Below are 16,840 nucleotides of genomic sequence, written 5' to 3'. Positions count from 1 at the left end.
ATCAATGTAAAAATGAATTACATTCATAGATTTTGCACATATAAGAAAGAAATTTCCACAAACACTTATCATCTACAGTATGAGAAGTACACCAAGAGAATTTCTCCATATTCTTTGCACAGCTTCTTTGACAAAATGTCCTCAATAACTTTTTCACAATACCAAAACAGAGGTGAACTGTTTTAAAATGTGTGACATAAAGCTGAGGCAGGACACACCATACTGCAATAATGTATTACAAGAAACAAAAAATAATGCCATGATGTAAAATCTGCCTTATGCCAAAACACCTGTTTTATCCTAAATAACATGTGTCACTTTCCACATTTCCATTTTGAAATGGAAAAGTCTCCAAAAGATGAATAGCTTCACATGAGACAGGTATGTGATTATGTTTAACATGTCAGTTTGTTAAAATCCTCAACAGCTCTTTTAAGCATTTTCCAAGGACAGAATATGTATTATACACCATTAAAATTACAGCTGGGTATTCCCTCTGCTAAATATGCCATCATAAGGGGCAGCTCTTTCTTTCACAGATGTCAAATGGCCTTCATTGAGTAATGGATATAAAAATAATGAAGACAGACAAAAGTAATATACTGCATTTAGAAGGAGTCGTTAAACAAGGCAACCTCAAATATTAGGACTTTATTTTTCTTACAATTGGAGTAGAGACAAGTTCATTGAATTGCTTGGAGTCACAAAGTGGGGGTGAGATGTGAATTAAACCAGCAACCTGTAAACATTATACAGTAGTACATAAGATACTGTCTAAAAAACTAAGACCACAGCGTCCTGTAATTAATTTAACTTAAAGAAGATTTCCTGTTAAGATACAGCATTTAATTCAACCTTGAATCTGGGATTTTGAAAAATTGTGTAAAATAGCATGTACTGATCAAATGCTGCAATATCATTCAATCCTGGTTATTGCTGAGACTGACTTCAATTCAATGCAGCTTTAAAATGGAAAAGCAAGAGGATGTGTGCATGAATGCACCCTGGGATGGACTGGCACCCACTACAAGATTTGATCATGCCTTATGCCAAATGCTGCCTCCTGCACCCATGACCCTAACTTGACAAGTGGGTTATAAAATGATTAGGCAGATGAATAAAGAAATATAATTTATGATACTCACACAGCCAGAAAAAAATGGGTGTTTTTTTTTTTTATTTTTTGTCTTTATACGGATACCAATCACACCTAGACAGATGACTTTGTACGCTTCATCCTTATGTTCCTCTGAATTTCCTCCAGGGAATTCACTTTACTATTACTGCCCAAAGAAATAAACTCAGGTTAACTAAACTGACCTTTTGATTGTGTATGTATGCAAATGAGTCATTTAATGTACTACAATACAATCTTGAAGTGGTTCTTCCAAAGTAGAACACATGCTGACAGGTAAAATGAATAGGCAGATATTTTTATACTAAATTATTTAATAAGAAAAATAAATATATAGACATAAGGAAACTGCTTTGCCAGTTTACCCTAGTTTCATTTGAGATTTTAGCAAGTCATCAGAAACTTTGGGGACTGTCTACATTTTTAAAGTAATAAAAGCATAGTCAACACTTATTAGCAGCTCCCTGCGATATTCTAGCTTCACATTTATGAACATTGACTAGGACCTGGCAGAATGACCTCTAAATGCCAACAAAAAAGTGTGACATACTTAGATCCAGCTTCACTGTCACAACAATAGGGGTCCTTGTCTGCCTAAATCAGTTGCTCAGACTTCCTACATGCAGGTCAAAGAAGATCTTCAGTTACAAACAAAAATAGCTGACATTCTGATGTAGAAAATGCTTTTACTGTATTGGAGGATAACCACATCACAATTCAGTTATGACTTGGCACTTTCAATACTCATTCTGTTTTATTAACTTTAGGACAGATAGATTTAGAGGATAAAAACTGATTTTGCATGCTAAGTCAGAACATGGCTAATAAATTATCCCCCTTTCTGTAGCCTGGAAGCTCACAAACATTGCCCCACTTTAGGAAAATGCGACTGGTTTAATCCTAGCACTTATATTTAAGTTATCTTAATGATTATCACAAATACATTAATGCAACCAATTACTAAACACAAAAATGAATAACACTTATTAAGCAGAGGTGCATTAGTAAAACAGTCAAAACAGGGTTAAATGGAGATCATGTTTTAGAAATATTTTTGAATTTTATTAGGAAAGAACACAGGGCTTCAACTCACCAGGGTTTCCAATAATTTTACTTATCTTTATTTTTATTAACATTTGATAAGATACCACAAGTTAAGAAAGAAATAAATGAAGGGATTAACCTGTTTGTTTGGCCTGAATGAGTTGCTCTCATCAAACCTTATGCTCTTTAAAATATCCACATGCACAGCTATTTTGAATTGAAAAAACACAAATAAATCTATTACAAAAAAAGCAAAACCTGTGCAGACAATAACAACATTTGCACCCAAAACTAAAAAGGCAATTAGTGGCTTTGAAATCACAAGATTTGAACCAAGTTCAACTAAGACTACACAGTACCTAAGGACATATTAAATTGAAATGCCTCTCCTATACACACATACCTGTTTTCTTCATAGTTTCTAAGTACTTCTTCATCTTATTATTTTCTGTTTGCAGCAAACCCTGTCTCTTAATGATTGGCTGCAACTCCTGTACAGATAAAATTCCAAATGTTGCTAATAAATTCCTAGGATTAAGAAAATATTTTCTCAATAACATACTATTATGCTCTTCATGGTCACCAATTAAAACTGAGGTTCTTCCTTTCATCACACTAATTATAAAATATTCAATATATATCTTTCTATCTAGAATTCTTTGTGACTTAAAAATATTATGATAGGCTTTGTTCATGAGGACTGTTGACCAGGACATGAATGTAAATGTGAAGGTGATCCTTTGATAAGGTTGTGCATCACAACATTGTAAGATTGTAGAAGATCTTTGATACCGAGGCATTAAGAAGTATAAGAGGATGCATGTGCCAAGGTTGAAAGTCCAGAAGTTGAAACAGCAGAGTAGAAAAGTAGTTGTGAAAAGCCAAGAAACAGGATTTTGCAAGTGAATGAGAGACTGAAGGGGAAGGAGACAGAATTCTGAAGCAGATCGTGAAGTATGTGGCAAAAGAAAGGCAGAATGTAGTAGGTGTAAATTGCATGAAAAATCCTGAAGGGAGCACCTTGATTCATAGCGGTGACATTAAGGATACCTAGAAGATGTACATGGAGAAGTTGCTGAATGAAGAGAAAATATGGGATCATTACATCTGTTGTGACAAAAACAAAACAACATAGCTGTAAGTTTTCCAAAGAGAAGGTCGCTAAAATACTGAAAAAAAATGACAAATTGTTAAAGGCAGCAGAAGGGCTTGAAGCTGAATGGTTGACAGACATGTGAAACATTATTGTATGTGAAAGGAGAATTAGTGAAGATTAGAATAGAAATGATGTGCTCATTCCAACATACAGTTTAAAAAGTTGCTCATTTGGGGTATATGTCATGTCAGCCAATCAAGCTCAATGTAGATGTAAGAGAGATAGAATAGAACCTGCTACTTGTACCTCCCAGCATCTTAGATACACCTCACACCCATTAAGCAATAAGTGAGTAGTGGGTTTTTGTGCAATTGTTATGCCTTTTCCAACTCTTAGATACTTCTAGATAGATACTGTATCATTATCAAAATCTTTAGGATGTTTAAGTATTAGGCTGATTGTTTGTGTTTTATGATTTAAAGTACAGTAATATTGCTTCACTATTATTTTATTCATAAGTTTGAAACATTGTTTCTATAAGGTAAGTATTAAAACATTATGACATTTTGCCAATACTTTCATAAACTGACATTTTCAGTGGAAATTCTAACTTGCATAAACAATTGGGTTTACAAAAAAACGACAGGAATAAAACTCATTTACAACCCTAGGAGCACTTCATATTGTTTTTTAGTTGAAAAATAAATTATTTACAATGATTTAGAATTTTTTAAGAAGGCAGTTGAGAACACATCCTGATAACCTGCATGTGGGAACACCACCTAACTCTGATTTTTTCATAGAGTTAAAGTTTCCCATATGCTCTTATGAGAGTTATTCAAAATAAGTTCTCAGTTTACTCAGCTTGACTTTGACCAAAACACAGTGACAAACTAAACTCTAGGACTCATTATTTTTACAATTCTTGCTCATTTACGTCAGTGCTGCTCATGCACTAGTATTTTTGGCCACTTATTTCTAACACTGCTAGTTCATCTCATATTCCTTCTTTTAGTTGTACACACAGCCACTAATGAATCTTCCTAGATATATATTTAGAAATTATATTTTTAGGACCCTTCTGCTGATCAAATGAGAGTGTGCAGGTACCATTTATAGAAAAAAAATGTATGTCTCTGTTTCACCTGGTATTATTCATAGAAACAATTTATTGGAGCATTTCTTCTATTAACATGTGGATTGTGCAAGTTAGACTTGGAGCCCAGATTCCAATGAAGCAGATACCCTTAAGCTATACAGAGATGTGAGACATAGTTTGTGCTGAGCTTAAAAATCAAACTTTACACTTCCTATATCTATGAGAGTGAGAACACCAACTAAAGTCCATATAGATGTATGTGACACACAATCAGGGAACAGAAAATATTTATCTTTAACTAGAATTTATTGCCTAATTTACATGAATTACTGGGTATTTTGATGACATTGTACTGCACATTTTTATATAGTTGCTTTAATTTACATTTTTGTGATCTTCTAAAGTTAAATACTGTATTATACTATGTGAAAGAAGCTATGAAAAGCAAAGACAAATTCATTGGGAGAATAACTTATTTCTCTCCAGTTTGTATCTGCAGATACAGATGACAGTAGAAGTACCCCCTCAGTCTATTCAGGATAAGGTCAAAATACATTTTCCTAATTTAATAATCTGTGTAAATATCTGGTCTATAATAAGGTCAGTAAATTCATTAGATCCATTTTAAATATGTTTTATTACAACTCAAATAAAAAATAAGCAGATACTGCTTTGAAATCCTTTTTAATCACCACTTTGTACATTCTGCTGTAAATTATACTTTAATAACAGTATTTCTATGACTTATTGTTTAAAATGTTACTGCCTTGCACCTGATCCTACTAATATGGGCCCCAGCCCCATTTGCAACACTGAATTAGATCTTGTGAGGTTGAGAATATTATATTATGGCTAAATGAAAAATGTATAAAGCCTATGAGCAAAGAGATACAATTGAATGTTAAAATTTTATCAGCTTAACTGATTCTGTCAACAAATAAAAACCACATTCATTTTATATAATGCTGCTTTTTCATCACCAGTAGGAGCCAAGCCTTGTTCCTGTTATGTCTTCATTACCTTTTTTCGAAGGTTGAAAAAATCATGTATTTCCTTTTGTGGCATAGTTGTGCACCCAATGCTACCCGAGTAATCATTCTGCATGCTGATGTGAGAACACAGAAAGTTATGACAGACACAGATTGGTATCAGCCAATATTATCACGCAGATCACTAGATGAGCCATTTTTTAACACTTATCATATTTGGTCATTTATTTCATATAACATTTACAAATTGGGGAGGTAACCGCAGAGCACAGGTGATGTGCAAGCACTTGCTTGGACTGTTCAATGAGACTTTAAATTTTTACATTACATAATTATCAGATAACCTTAAAGAAGTATGTACTAGAAAATAAACATTCACCTTAATAAAAGGACACGTGTTTCTGTTTCTGTCAGGTTTCTATATCTCTGTTACATGAAAAAACACCTGTCAGCCTTGCTCTGGCTCCAGAAAAACAGCATAATTGTACACCAGATTAGAGCAGGTGTTATTACTTGTGTCAATGATCGAAATGTTAGATTTATAATTTTGCATTATATGAAATCTGAAATACATTTTCCTGTCTTTATCTGCATGTACTCCTGGTACCTGTCTTAGCTTTGACAGGTGAAACAGACAGTTTTAAATACAAGCCATATTCCATGCTTTGTTCTGAAAAATACTATGGACAAAATTAAATAAATAAATTATCAACAAAACATATTCTGTGATACATTATTTATGCTCAGATTTCATGCTGTTTTATTTATTGTCACATTTCACAGTACTTTTATTTGAGTATTCATTTATTTATTTTTGTCTGAAATATTCCTCTGTAGGTACATGCGGGCACAATGATTAGTTCTTCCGTCTCCAGAGTGCTGGGCTGTGATCTCAGACTGGCAATTACTATGTGGAGTTTGGGAGTTCTCTCAGTACTTTTCTTCCCAATGTATAAAAACCTGCATTAATTGCCAAGTGTAACTTATCCATGGATGAATATAATTAACACTGGGCTGCTGCCACATAAAAAATACAGTAAGGATAAACAGTGCACACAATAAAGTGCCTAATTTTCTATTTTCTGTGTAATTTAATTGATTCTTGCATCAATCCACCCATTACTTTAACCCGCTTATCCAGAGTAGGGTCGCAGGGCTGCAGCAGCCTATCCCAGCAAGCACAGGGTACAATGCAGGAACAAACCTTGGAATGGGTACCAGTCCTTTGTAGTGCAAACACGCACAGGCAAATTTAACAACGTAAATTCACCTAACTTGCATGTCAAACATATGGAAACCTTGTTACAAGCAAGCAGCGCGACCACTGCACCACCGTGCTGCACAGGTTTCTTACATTTTTATCTAAAAATAAAACTCATAAATACAAGCAGCTGTAAGTTATCACTGTAAATAAAGACACTGTATTTGCATTTAATTTATGCATCGTGAATAAGTCTAAAGAAAAAAAAGTTTAAAAAATAGACATTACTTCCTTGTCATTCGCAGCCTCGTTTTCATGTAAACATGGTTGCATTTGCAGGCACTCTATTAAACACACATTTTGCAGTTTCCTGGTTCAGATAGGAACGGAAGTGTTTTTCTCTCTCTACTTCCTTCACTATTTGATTTGCTTGGCGCCAAGGGTAAACCGAACACAAAGATTGTTACAATACCCGGGCAATTTAAACACGTGCCTTAAACCTCTGCGCACTACAGTATAGAGCACTTACCGGTCCGGCCCTTCTCGGACTTTTTTTTTGCCAGGATAAAGTGGACATCTGCTTCGCTGCTGCTTGTTTGATTGCTTGTTTACTTGTTTAAGCGATAGCCATGGCGACGGCGGAGACTCTCTTCGAGGACGTAGTTCACATGGCACGGGTGTTCGTTATTGTCCAGAGTCCACACTTGTCAAGCTGGGAGCCACCACACGTTCGCAGTGCCTTTCGCTGGGCAGCCTTTTTCGAACAGGTACACCGCCAGGCTGACTCCAACCCACGTGTGCGAAGAATTGTGGAGGACGCTTTGGGGACAGCCCACTCCGAAATTCGCCGGATTTTCCTCCGGGGTTACCGACAGTTAACTTTCGGGGACCTCGAACACTGTCAGGGCGTGCTATTGACCCAGCTACTCTGCAACCCTTCGCTACCTCATGCAGTTTCGTCCGAGCTGTTTAGTTTGATCAATCCGTGGGACGCCCCTGGAAAGCAAAATGTGGACTATTTAGCAGACGTTATGAGGCAGCAGGCTGCAGCGTCTGTGCTATCCGTGGCTGCGCACCCGCACATTAATGGCCTGTCTCTAGGGACTAACGATATAGAGACAGCTGGGAAGATGCTTATGAGGTGGCTGCGGGACAGTCTCGGTTATTTAGGCACAGTGGATAAAGTGTTGGACCTCATGGACTCTCTCTTACTGTCATCCCTGGCAGAGGACGCGAATCAAAGCGCATACTTTTGTCCATTAATGGCATCGTCTTTGTTAATATCCGAGGATGAGTTCGGATCTGCACCTTTTAAGCTCTTGCTTGAGTGGTTGACGAGGAACAATTGCTTAATGCGTAGGCTGTGTGAAAAGTTGCACTTAACTCCTGCAGGTTTCCTGGCCCAAAGATACCCATCATTCAGGGCTGCCTACGTCGGCTTCCTGACGGATCAAGGGCGGTCCATGCAGTACGACGTGGTTCTAAGAGAGTGGATTCACACATCAGATGGACTGGACTGGAACAATTTGCTGGCGCGTTTTCGCATCTTGCTGGAAGGACCAGAGGAAGTTAAAAAAGAAACGGAAAGTGCGTTGTTCTCCCTGAAGGCTGCGGACGGTGATTTTGACGTATGGGGCATTAGTGTTTGGACTGATTTGCTTATCGCTTTAAAGAAAATGTGAAGGTATCTCTTGTGCCTACGTGGAAGTGTGGATAGTTGAAAACTGGTTGAATTCTCTGAGAAATAATTTATTTTTTTACTTTCTCTCCGATTATTTAAAATTGCAGTCTTTTATGAAGGTACAAATGAAAACTTTGAGCCAAGTAAAGTTTTTTTAGCTTATTATTTTTTAAAGACTTACACCTCTCTTTAAATGTTTATCTAGAGAAAAAAAGTCACATTAAGTTTATTGTGAGCAATACATAGATATGGTTATTGCTAGCATTATCTAAATTATTTGGTGTATTGCTAATACATAGACTTGGACAGAATGAAAAAATATCTACAGTGTGCCACAGTGTTTGGCAACTGGGTAAGTGGTTACTCATCCATCATCCTGTGACCATTGTTATTTTTCAAACATGGATCCTCTTTAAAATGTGACAGTGGAATCTGGTGTTAGAATATTTTTATGTGTAATTGTTAAAACTTTATCTTTGCTGCAAAAACATGTAAAGCAAGGCATATCACACTTGATCCTAAAATAAAACTTTGGCACTTGTTTTTTTGTTTCAACCCACTTTAGGAAGTGTTTCTGTTAAATGAGAACAGGAATGTCTAATTATGTTGAATCAATAACTAACCATTGATATTTTTTTAAATTTAGAAAAAAGACAAATACATTTTTAAATGCATTGCCTCAATTTTCAGTACACATGACTGCCTTAACTTATTGAGTACTTTTATTTTGTTATAAGGAGACCTTTGCACTGTAGTTGCCTTTTAAAAATAACAATTTTCATCTGGCACCAGTAAAAATATATTAATAGTACTAGTAGAAGTATCCTATAAGCATGAATTTCATCAACAACAAACTTTTTATGTTACACCTTTCAAAAGTAACACTACCCCACGGTGATTTACAAGTAGAATATAGAATAGTTAACTGATGCAATGTCATTAAATATGACGTGCTCACAGTGACATAGAAAGTTAATGGTTACGGTAAAACTAGCAGCCTTGTCATTTACAGTCTTAACACTAGGCGGTTCTTCTTTAAGACATGTCCGATGCTTCAGATTTACCATTGTTAGTTTGCACTTGTATCCTTATTCACAAGTAAGAGTTTTATTAATAAAAGTAAAAGTAGGTGAACATTTTTTGTTTCTTTGCTGTGAGATAAAATTAGAGGCATTCTATTTGTCACACCACAAAAATACTAAATATTTGCCTTAAAAAGCCACAAAAACTTACATGTCTTTGTTAGATTAATTGGAAATGTAAACATAGAATGGGTATTTTTGTTTAATGATGTTAGATGTTTAAGGATTTAACATATATTTAGTTACTGTAGCAGTCTAGAAACAGTGAAACATCAACCATTTTTAATAAAATTGATTGGAAAAGGAATCTACTGTCATACAGATGATTAAGGAATAGTTGTCTTTATTAAAGTACATCTATCCATTTTCAATGATCTTAATACTTTTACCATATACTGGTATCCTTCCAAGACTAGGAAAATCCATCCATCCATACTTGATCAATCCGGCTTAATTCAGTTCATATTTGAAAGGAGCTGACACATAATCGTAGTATTCGGTGCTAGGTTGGAGGGTTGCCAGTATGTGCCTTAATGTGTATCTTAATTAAATCTTGAATTCTTGGCAGTCTTTAAGTGAAAGAAGTCTTAATTATCATAAGCCACTGTAATTCGAGATGATCATAAGAAATATGACTTATGTCATGATGTAGAAGTACATAACAAACAAAAATATTTGTGTCATATATTTGAAATATTAAAATGTGTGCTTCAATTTAAATGTTTTAAAGTCTAAATATTCCCAGTTTTATTGGAAATTTGTCATATTTCTCCCTCTGACAGAGGTCCATAGAGAGCTACATCCCTAGTAAAGAATCAAAAATAAAGAATATTCTTAATCACTGACCATGAAATAGTCTAAAATGATCCTCCGCATACTTATGTTTGAAATTCTGAGAGTGGCATAATCTCAAAAATATTAGTGATTAGTAACCTCGATACAGAGTAAAACGACACTCTATATGCCAATATTAATGATCCTCATTTTATCGAAGTTTTGTGAAGCACAGTAACTTCGACCTCTCGTTTCCCCTTATGGGGTGAACCACTGGGGTTGCTTGATGTGGCATGCACAACTTTAAGTCCTTCTGATCATTTTTGATGAAGAGACCAATTGATTTACTGTTTAAAGTAAAGGTGTAATTTTCTGCACAAACTATGGTTATAAATGTCCTAAAAAGGAGGGGTTGTCTGAATGTCTGGTCTTGATGGCTAAAAATATGGGGGAACCACAAAGAGTTTGATGTCTTGTATAACTAGACATGAATATGAGTCAAACAGTATATTATATGTGGGGATATTTTTGTACTGGTGCATCATGGACAAAAAAAAAATGATTTCAAACTGTTCATAGGTAATTCTTATGAACCCAGTTATACTTTTTTTTTATTTTTTTATTATTAATTATCAAAATGAAGTGCCACCAATTCAGTCAGTAATTGTTTAACACTAAATTCTTCTGGTACTAGCCAAATGTTGTCCCTGCCTTGCGCCCGATGATTGCTGGGATAGGCTCCAGCTCCCTTGCAACCCTGACCTGGATATGCTGGTTTCAAAATGCATGAATGTTTCTCTTAAACATCTTTTTTCTCAGTCTTCTGTGTCCATTTCTAAAGGTCTTTTGAAGTTACTCTTGGGATCAAATTGGAGGCATTGCATTTGTCACATGGCTTCAAATGCCTCAAGATTAGAAGTTGTTAATTAATGTGGAATTTATCACTTTTCATATACCTCAGTATTTCTCTGATAGGAGTGTCAAAATATGTCCAGTATAACAGCACTTCAATTTTAATGTACGTATATAAAAAAGCATTACAATTGCTAAGTATTTGTGAAATGAGTATTAAAGCTTCAGATAATATGGAATTCAGTTATTTGCCTTTTTTCTGAAAGCAAGATGAGCCTCATTGAATTGTGCAGTACTTTTAATTCTTTCTGTTTTTCAAAAATAAAGGGTATGAACAACAAGGTGTTCCTGGCAGAAGTGGGTATCTTCTAAAGTTTATAGCTGTGTAAGAAAATATAAGCATATGCAATTCATATTTTTATTATCATACCATAAAGTAAAATATTTGACTTGTCAGTTTTCATCTGGGCTTTTTGCCTTTTCTATATTGTAAATAGATTATTTATATTTGATTACTTACAGTGATTGTTTAGTCACACCATCACTTGCTTTGTGACCTAAACAGGTCAGGTAAAATTCTTGTGCTCCAGTAGTGGAAACACAGAACTAGATGTACTTGTACTTTGTTTTGTGCTGTAAGTAGCTATGAATTTGTTTTGGTTAAGTAAACAAATAACTTTAATTTATACATCTGTTTGGAATTAAACCCATCAGAAGACTTGAATTGATAGTAAAATCTCTTTTGTGTTCAGTGTGGCCTTTTTTGTCTTTATTAACATAACATTTACCTCAAACCTACTTAATCCTTGAGGAAAATTACCTTTAACTGTTTAGAGTAATAAGGAAATGCCTAATGGAAGACCATTGCTAATAGAAATGGCTCCTCCCAGCTGATAACTAAGGAATTTTTAATTAAAACACAAGATTAAAAACCATTCCTTGAGAATTAAGTGTTGTATTGTAGTTAATATTCCATGACTGCTGCTTAACTAACAAAGTCATTTTATTACTATGTCTGACTTCACTAGAAATTTTGCATGTTTCTATTTCCTTATATACCATATTTACTGAACTAATTAAGCCCAGTTTTAGAGTAATGGAGAGATGAAACTCATCCCGGCAACACTAGACACTTTATCAGCTATTGTTATTAAAATGAATCATAAAGTAGCAATGAACTCAGAAGAAAAGTAACACAACTGTGTGGAACAATTTATTGAAATATTAATACATTGTTTTGGTAAACTATAACTCACAGATTAAGTAGAGAAGGCGAAAAACAAAAATCGCACTGGCAGTGAACTTAATTTATAGCTAAAAATTACCTGCTTCTATAAAGACTGATTACAATGAACTCCGGCAGTCACCTTGCCATCCTTGAACAGAGGTGAGTAGCCCCATTTTAGAGAACATTTTTCCTTTCCAATTCTGAAAAGTTTTCATTAAACACTAATAATAAAATACTGGGGAAAAAAAACAATTGTATTTTTTTTTTATACCTGAGTTTTTATTTAAAACAGTTGTACATTGGAATCAAACCAAGAAGTTAAAAATCTGGATTTTAAAATAAAGTATCTGAAACTCCAGACATTTTTGTGGTTTTGTAGCATTTTAGTGTAATTTGAGTGCTTAGTAAAAAATACATATGTGTTATTTTCAGGGAATTACTCAGCAAAAGTGGCACAGCTCCATTGGAGCAAAGAACTACCATTAAAGGCAGAACTGACACTTTTTCTTTAGTGAGATCAGCTGTGCTTTCCTGCCACACTCACATTGTATAATTTCCTCTGTAACTTCCATATGTTACTTTAACTAAAAATATTGTATTTAAAGCTAATTTGTTTTGTAAAATGTACTGTATATACTTTTTAAGTTAGGAATGAATGCCATTAGGTAGGGGGATTGGAGTCATGTAAACCTTTCCCAGAAGACTGATTTACATTAAAAGTCCAGATGGGCTGCAGCAATTGTCAGAGCTTTGGTTACAAAAGAATGGCTTCATAACATCTTACTGAAGGTTTAAAGGAGGACTTCTGATTAAACTAAATGTAGATGGGTGGTATTGTCTGTCAAATACACAAAAGTTAAGGAAAACTATTTTGTCTATTTTAAAAAAATCACATGCTCAAAATATTAGTTTTATGTTAGGTTGTGATTTTACTCCTTAAACCAGCTGGTTTAAATGGTCATATGCCCAGCATACTACCTTCCTTACCCCTGATGAAGAGCTAATGATGATCATAAATAAATTTTATAAAAATCAAACATTTATATAGCACCTTTCACAGACATTTGATAAAGCAAGCAAAAGGCATTTCAAATAACACAGTAAGATTCAGTACAATCTTAACACCTTGTAAAACAAAGACAAATAAACACTAACCAGAGTACAAAGAGAAATCTGAACTGATGCTACATAGAAACAGCCTAATAGTATTCTTTACAGTGAGATTAGCATTCCTATAGTAGATTTATAAACATTAATTGGAGAGTACAACAAAGACATGTTATTAATCTAAAAAAACAAGTTACAAAGGATAGGCTTTCAACGTGATTTGATTGCTGTAACTGAGTAAGTCTCACACACTGACCTAGTTTAGAAGCTGTGAAGTTAAATGAGCATTTACTGTACACTTAGTAACTGACCTAGAGTTTGATGATGATATCAGATATGTGGTAAGTTATTATGTGACCATGAAATAGGATGAACAATTAAGGAGTCGCCATTTACAGCTTTGTAAATTAGTAGCGTTTTTTTTTAAGATGATTTTGAATTGGATTGAAGGGCAGTGCCATCAATTCAGTTGACGTGTGATGTATTCATTGTGTTTGCTACCAGTCAAGATTCTGATCGTAGTATTTTAGGCCTCTTGACATTTACAAATATCTCAAGCAGTCAAGTTGATGAAGATGAAGCAAAGCATTCTTTGTATCATCCATCCACCTTCTAAACCCACTTATCCAGAGGAGGGTCATGGAGTAGCCGAAGCCTTTCCCAGCAAGCATCAGGTTTAAGGCAGGAACAATACCTGTAGATAATGGGTGATATTCAAAACATCACAGAACTGTCAAGAAACAAATCCAAGGCTCGGAACCAATGGAAATAAACTAATTTTGCAGGAGGTGAGATTCAGTAGCAAGGAATGAAATTTGTTGATTTGAGTCAGACTATAAAGAGTAGTTTAATTTTGTTGATCTTCACTTGTTAGAGGATATTCACAACCTTGTGTTAGATTCTCATGAAATTTAAAAGACAGTAGATCATCTTAGGCCATTTCAAAGCTGAGATTTTCTTTCTTTCTAGTACCTGAACAAATTCCAGTAGTTTTTCATCCCAGAATACAGAAACCTTTAATAAACTGCAATAAAACAACAGCTAGTACAGAAATTGTCAGAAAATAATCTGTTCAGGTGTACCCAGCCCTAGACTCAAATTCATTTCCAGTTCTTTTAAGAGAAATTATGTTACACTTTTGAGCCTAGTAGATTTCCATGCAGTTTATAGCCCTATTTTCCACTCCCCTTGTAATATAGCATGCTTCTCCAGTTATCGGGGCAAGAGTCTCTCTTAAAGTAATTATGTGTCATCTTTGATGGTGTTCCCTCTTCATGAGTGTATGGAAATGAACTGAGCTCACTATGTGGCTCCTTTTTATATAATGGATCCTGGTGACATGTTACAAGGAGGGGTGTGGATGCATTGTTTACTTTCGACTCCCTCTGGTGGTCTCAACTCTCAGGTTCTTCCTGTTCCTTTGCCAGTTGTATGCTTTTTATATGGCTTCCAGGAATAAGAGTGAGCTGTGACATTGTGTAAATATCAGAGAGAGAGCAAGAGACATCTGGCTTATATGTTTCAAAGGTCATATTTTATCCATCTTAGCTTAGTTAATAAAGACTTCAGCATTCATCTTTCTTGTACTTAATGTCTAAATGCTAATATCAAATATATCTATTTTTCCTAGGAAATCTACCCAAAGACCAGAGTTATTCAGCAAAGACACAGTCAGAAAAGGGCCACACAAGCATACCAAAATATCCTGTATATCCCTCTCTGCTACTCATCCTTTGTATACTTGGTGAAATACAGCATTGAAAAGCAGTATTGAAAAGAAGAAAGAAGTTCACCCTGTGTAAATCACCAATCCATCACAGGGTACCCAAGAAGAAACATTCACCAACTCTCATACAGAAAAGTTTTAAATGACAGTTCATCTTGAACACCAATTCTCAGATAGTGTAAGAAATCGCAGTATCAGGAGAAAACATTAACATGGGGTAGAAAGTGCAAATGCCATACAGACTGTAACCATGCTGAACAATATGCTATATCTAGCTATCTATCCATCTGTACTTGAGATTAAATCATAATAAAAAATTTAGGCAAATAGATATGTCTAGTTAGGTGGCTTGGAAGCATCATTGTTCACTGGCAGTTCAGGACCCATTACAGCCACTGATGTAACACTTGCACCTAATGAGTATTTACTGATACCTGAACCTTAAAAAGAAAGTCAGGAAAGAGACCTGTAATCTGACCTGGGTACCAGAGGGCATTGTAGCTTTGGGAACTTTAATTGGTTACCTGTTTTTTTGAGAGTCATCTACCATCTCACATATTTGTGTGAATGATTGGTCTTCATGCCAGTAAACCTTTGGCCCAGCTTTACATCTTGAAATTAAACCACAGGTGGGGAGTCACCCTTTAGAACTCCACCTTGTGGTATCTTCTAGGCCATCCATCAAAGATTCCATGGCATAGTTCCTTCTGGCAAGTCCTGCACAAACTATGTTGACTGAGCTCTTTTATTTAAATGGCCTGGTATACATAAAACTTTTCAGTGCTTCATGACCTCTGCTGAGCACACCTGTGTCCTGTTGGGTTTACGTTATTCAATATAATAATGTTATTTTGGATGTCATCTGCACAGAGTTCCTTTCTAAGGCACCTTAAACATTCACAGGGTCTAACGATTCACTGGGGCTCCTGTTTAGTGACAATGACATATACTGTACAGTATTTATTAATCAGTGAGGGCCTGCCTTTGAAAGTTGTTTCTGGATTCTTCACCATTCAGATGCCATCTTAAAGACCCATCTGACCTGTGAAAACTTTGCCAGCTGACCACAGTACTACAATGTGTAGCTCACTGTAATGTTAATTTTATATTCTGCACTAGTAACCCAAGCTCAAAGATGGCAAAATAACATTAGTGGTAACATTTATGGAGGGAAAATTGTGAGTGCTGTTGTAAAATCATTCTCAAAGCTATTCTTTTTCATAAATGCTATTCAAAATTATCTAAAAAGCACACATGTGCATTACAACTTGAAAACAGTAAGATTTTTTTCCTTGCCTTTTGTGCAACAGAATACATGTTGAGGTAATGGCGCCACTCCAAGGCTGTTAAAGGATCTGCCTCTGTTGTTTATAGGAGACCTCTTTGAACAAAATATTCAGACTTGATTTTGATTGTTTTTATTCAGAATGGGTAAACATTAGTCAATTTTATAATTTAAGGGAGTCATGCAAAATAGATTTGTAATTGCTTAAGACAGTACATTGGTTTAACCAGAAGCATTCTATGTGATTAAATACTTATATTAAATTAATTTATGCTTTTATCCTTTTTCTGAAACTGCTTTTCTAAATGAAAATTCACAGGAAGCCAGGGACCACACTAGAATCGTCACTCAGAGGACGGGAAACACCCAGAAAATACCAATTGTTCATAAAAGTGTACACAGGCATGCACACTCTCACACTACAGTCTATCCTCATAGCTAATCATTCAGAGCCAGTTTAGAGGTGCTAGTTAAAGGACACATTGCCTGGTAAAATAAAAATTCTGTAACGATACATGGAGGGTTGACAGTGACTGGGGCT

General features: G+C 35.2%; 2 protein-coding genes across 3 annotated transcripts in view; one reads left to right on the top strand and one right to left on the bottom strand.

The window, feature by feature from the left end:
- The window catches only part of LOC120529620 (growth arrest-specific protein 2), a 191,970-nt gene extending 184,811 nt beyond the window's left edge, over positions 1–7,159 (bottom strand). The window contains exon 1 of one of the 2 annotated variants that reach the window (XM_039753593.1): positions 7,094–7,159. Coding sequence is in view for 1 of the 2 variants with exons in the window: in XM_039753572.1 (XP_039609506.1) it covers positions 6,853–6,863 (11 nt within the window). In the remaining variant the exon portion in view is untranslated. Of the gene's footprint in view, positions 1–6,852; positions 6,879–7,093 lie in introns of those variants that run through there. The other variant, XM_039753572.1, reaches the window with a different exon arrangement.
- Positions 6,923–14,974, top strand: fancf (FA complementation group F). Its single transcript, XM_039753560.1, has 2 exons — positions 6,923–8,248; positions 14,919–14,974. The coding sequence occupies exon 1, from the start codon at positions 7,194–7,196 to the stop codon at positions 8,244–8,246; it is 1,053 nt and encodes a 350-aa protein (XP_039609494.1). The 5' UTR covers positions 6,923–7,193; the 3' UTR covers positions 8,247–8,248; positions 14,919–14,974.
- The last annotated feature ends 1,866 nt before the right edge of the window (positions 14,975–16,840 follow it).

This window comes from Polypterus senegalus, chromosome 1, assembly GCF_016835505.1.
Source record: "Polypterus senegalus isolate Bchr_013 chromosome 1, ASM1683550v1, whole genome shotgun sequence".
Taxonomy (NCBI): domain Eukaryota; kingdom Metazoa; phylum Chordata; class Cladistia; order Polypteriformes; family Polypteridae; genus Polypterus; species Polypterus senegalus.
Note: the sequence above shows the minus strand (reverse complement) of the source record. Positions and strands in the feature narration are given on the sequence as shown.

Coding starts and splice junctions, on each gene's coding strand:
- fancf (XM_039753560.1), top strand. CDS start 7,194: ATGGCGACGGCGGAGACTCTCTTCGAGGACGTAGTTCACATGGCACGG.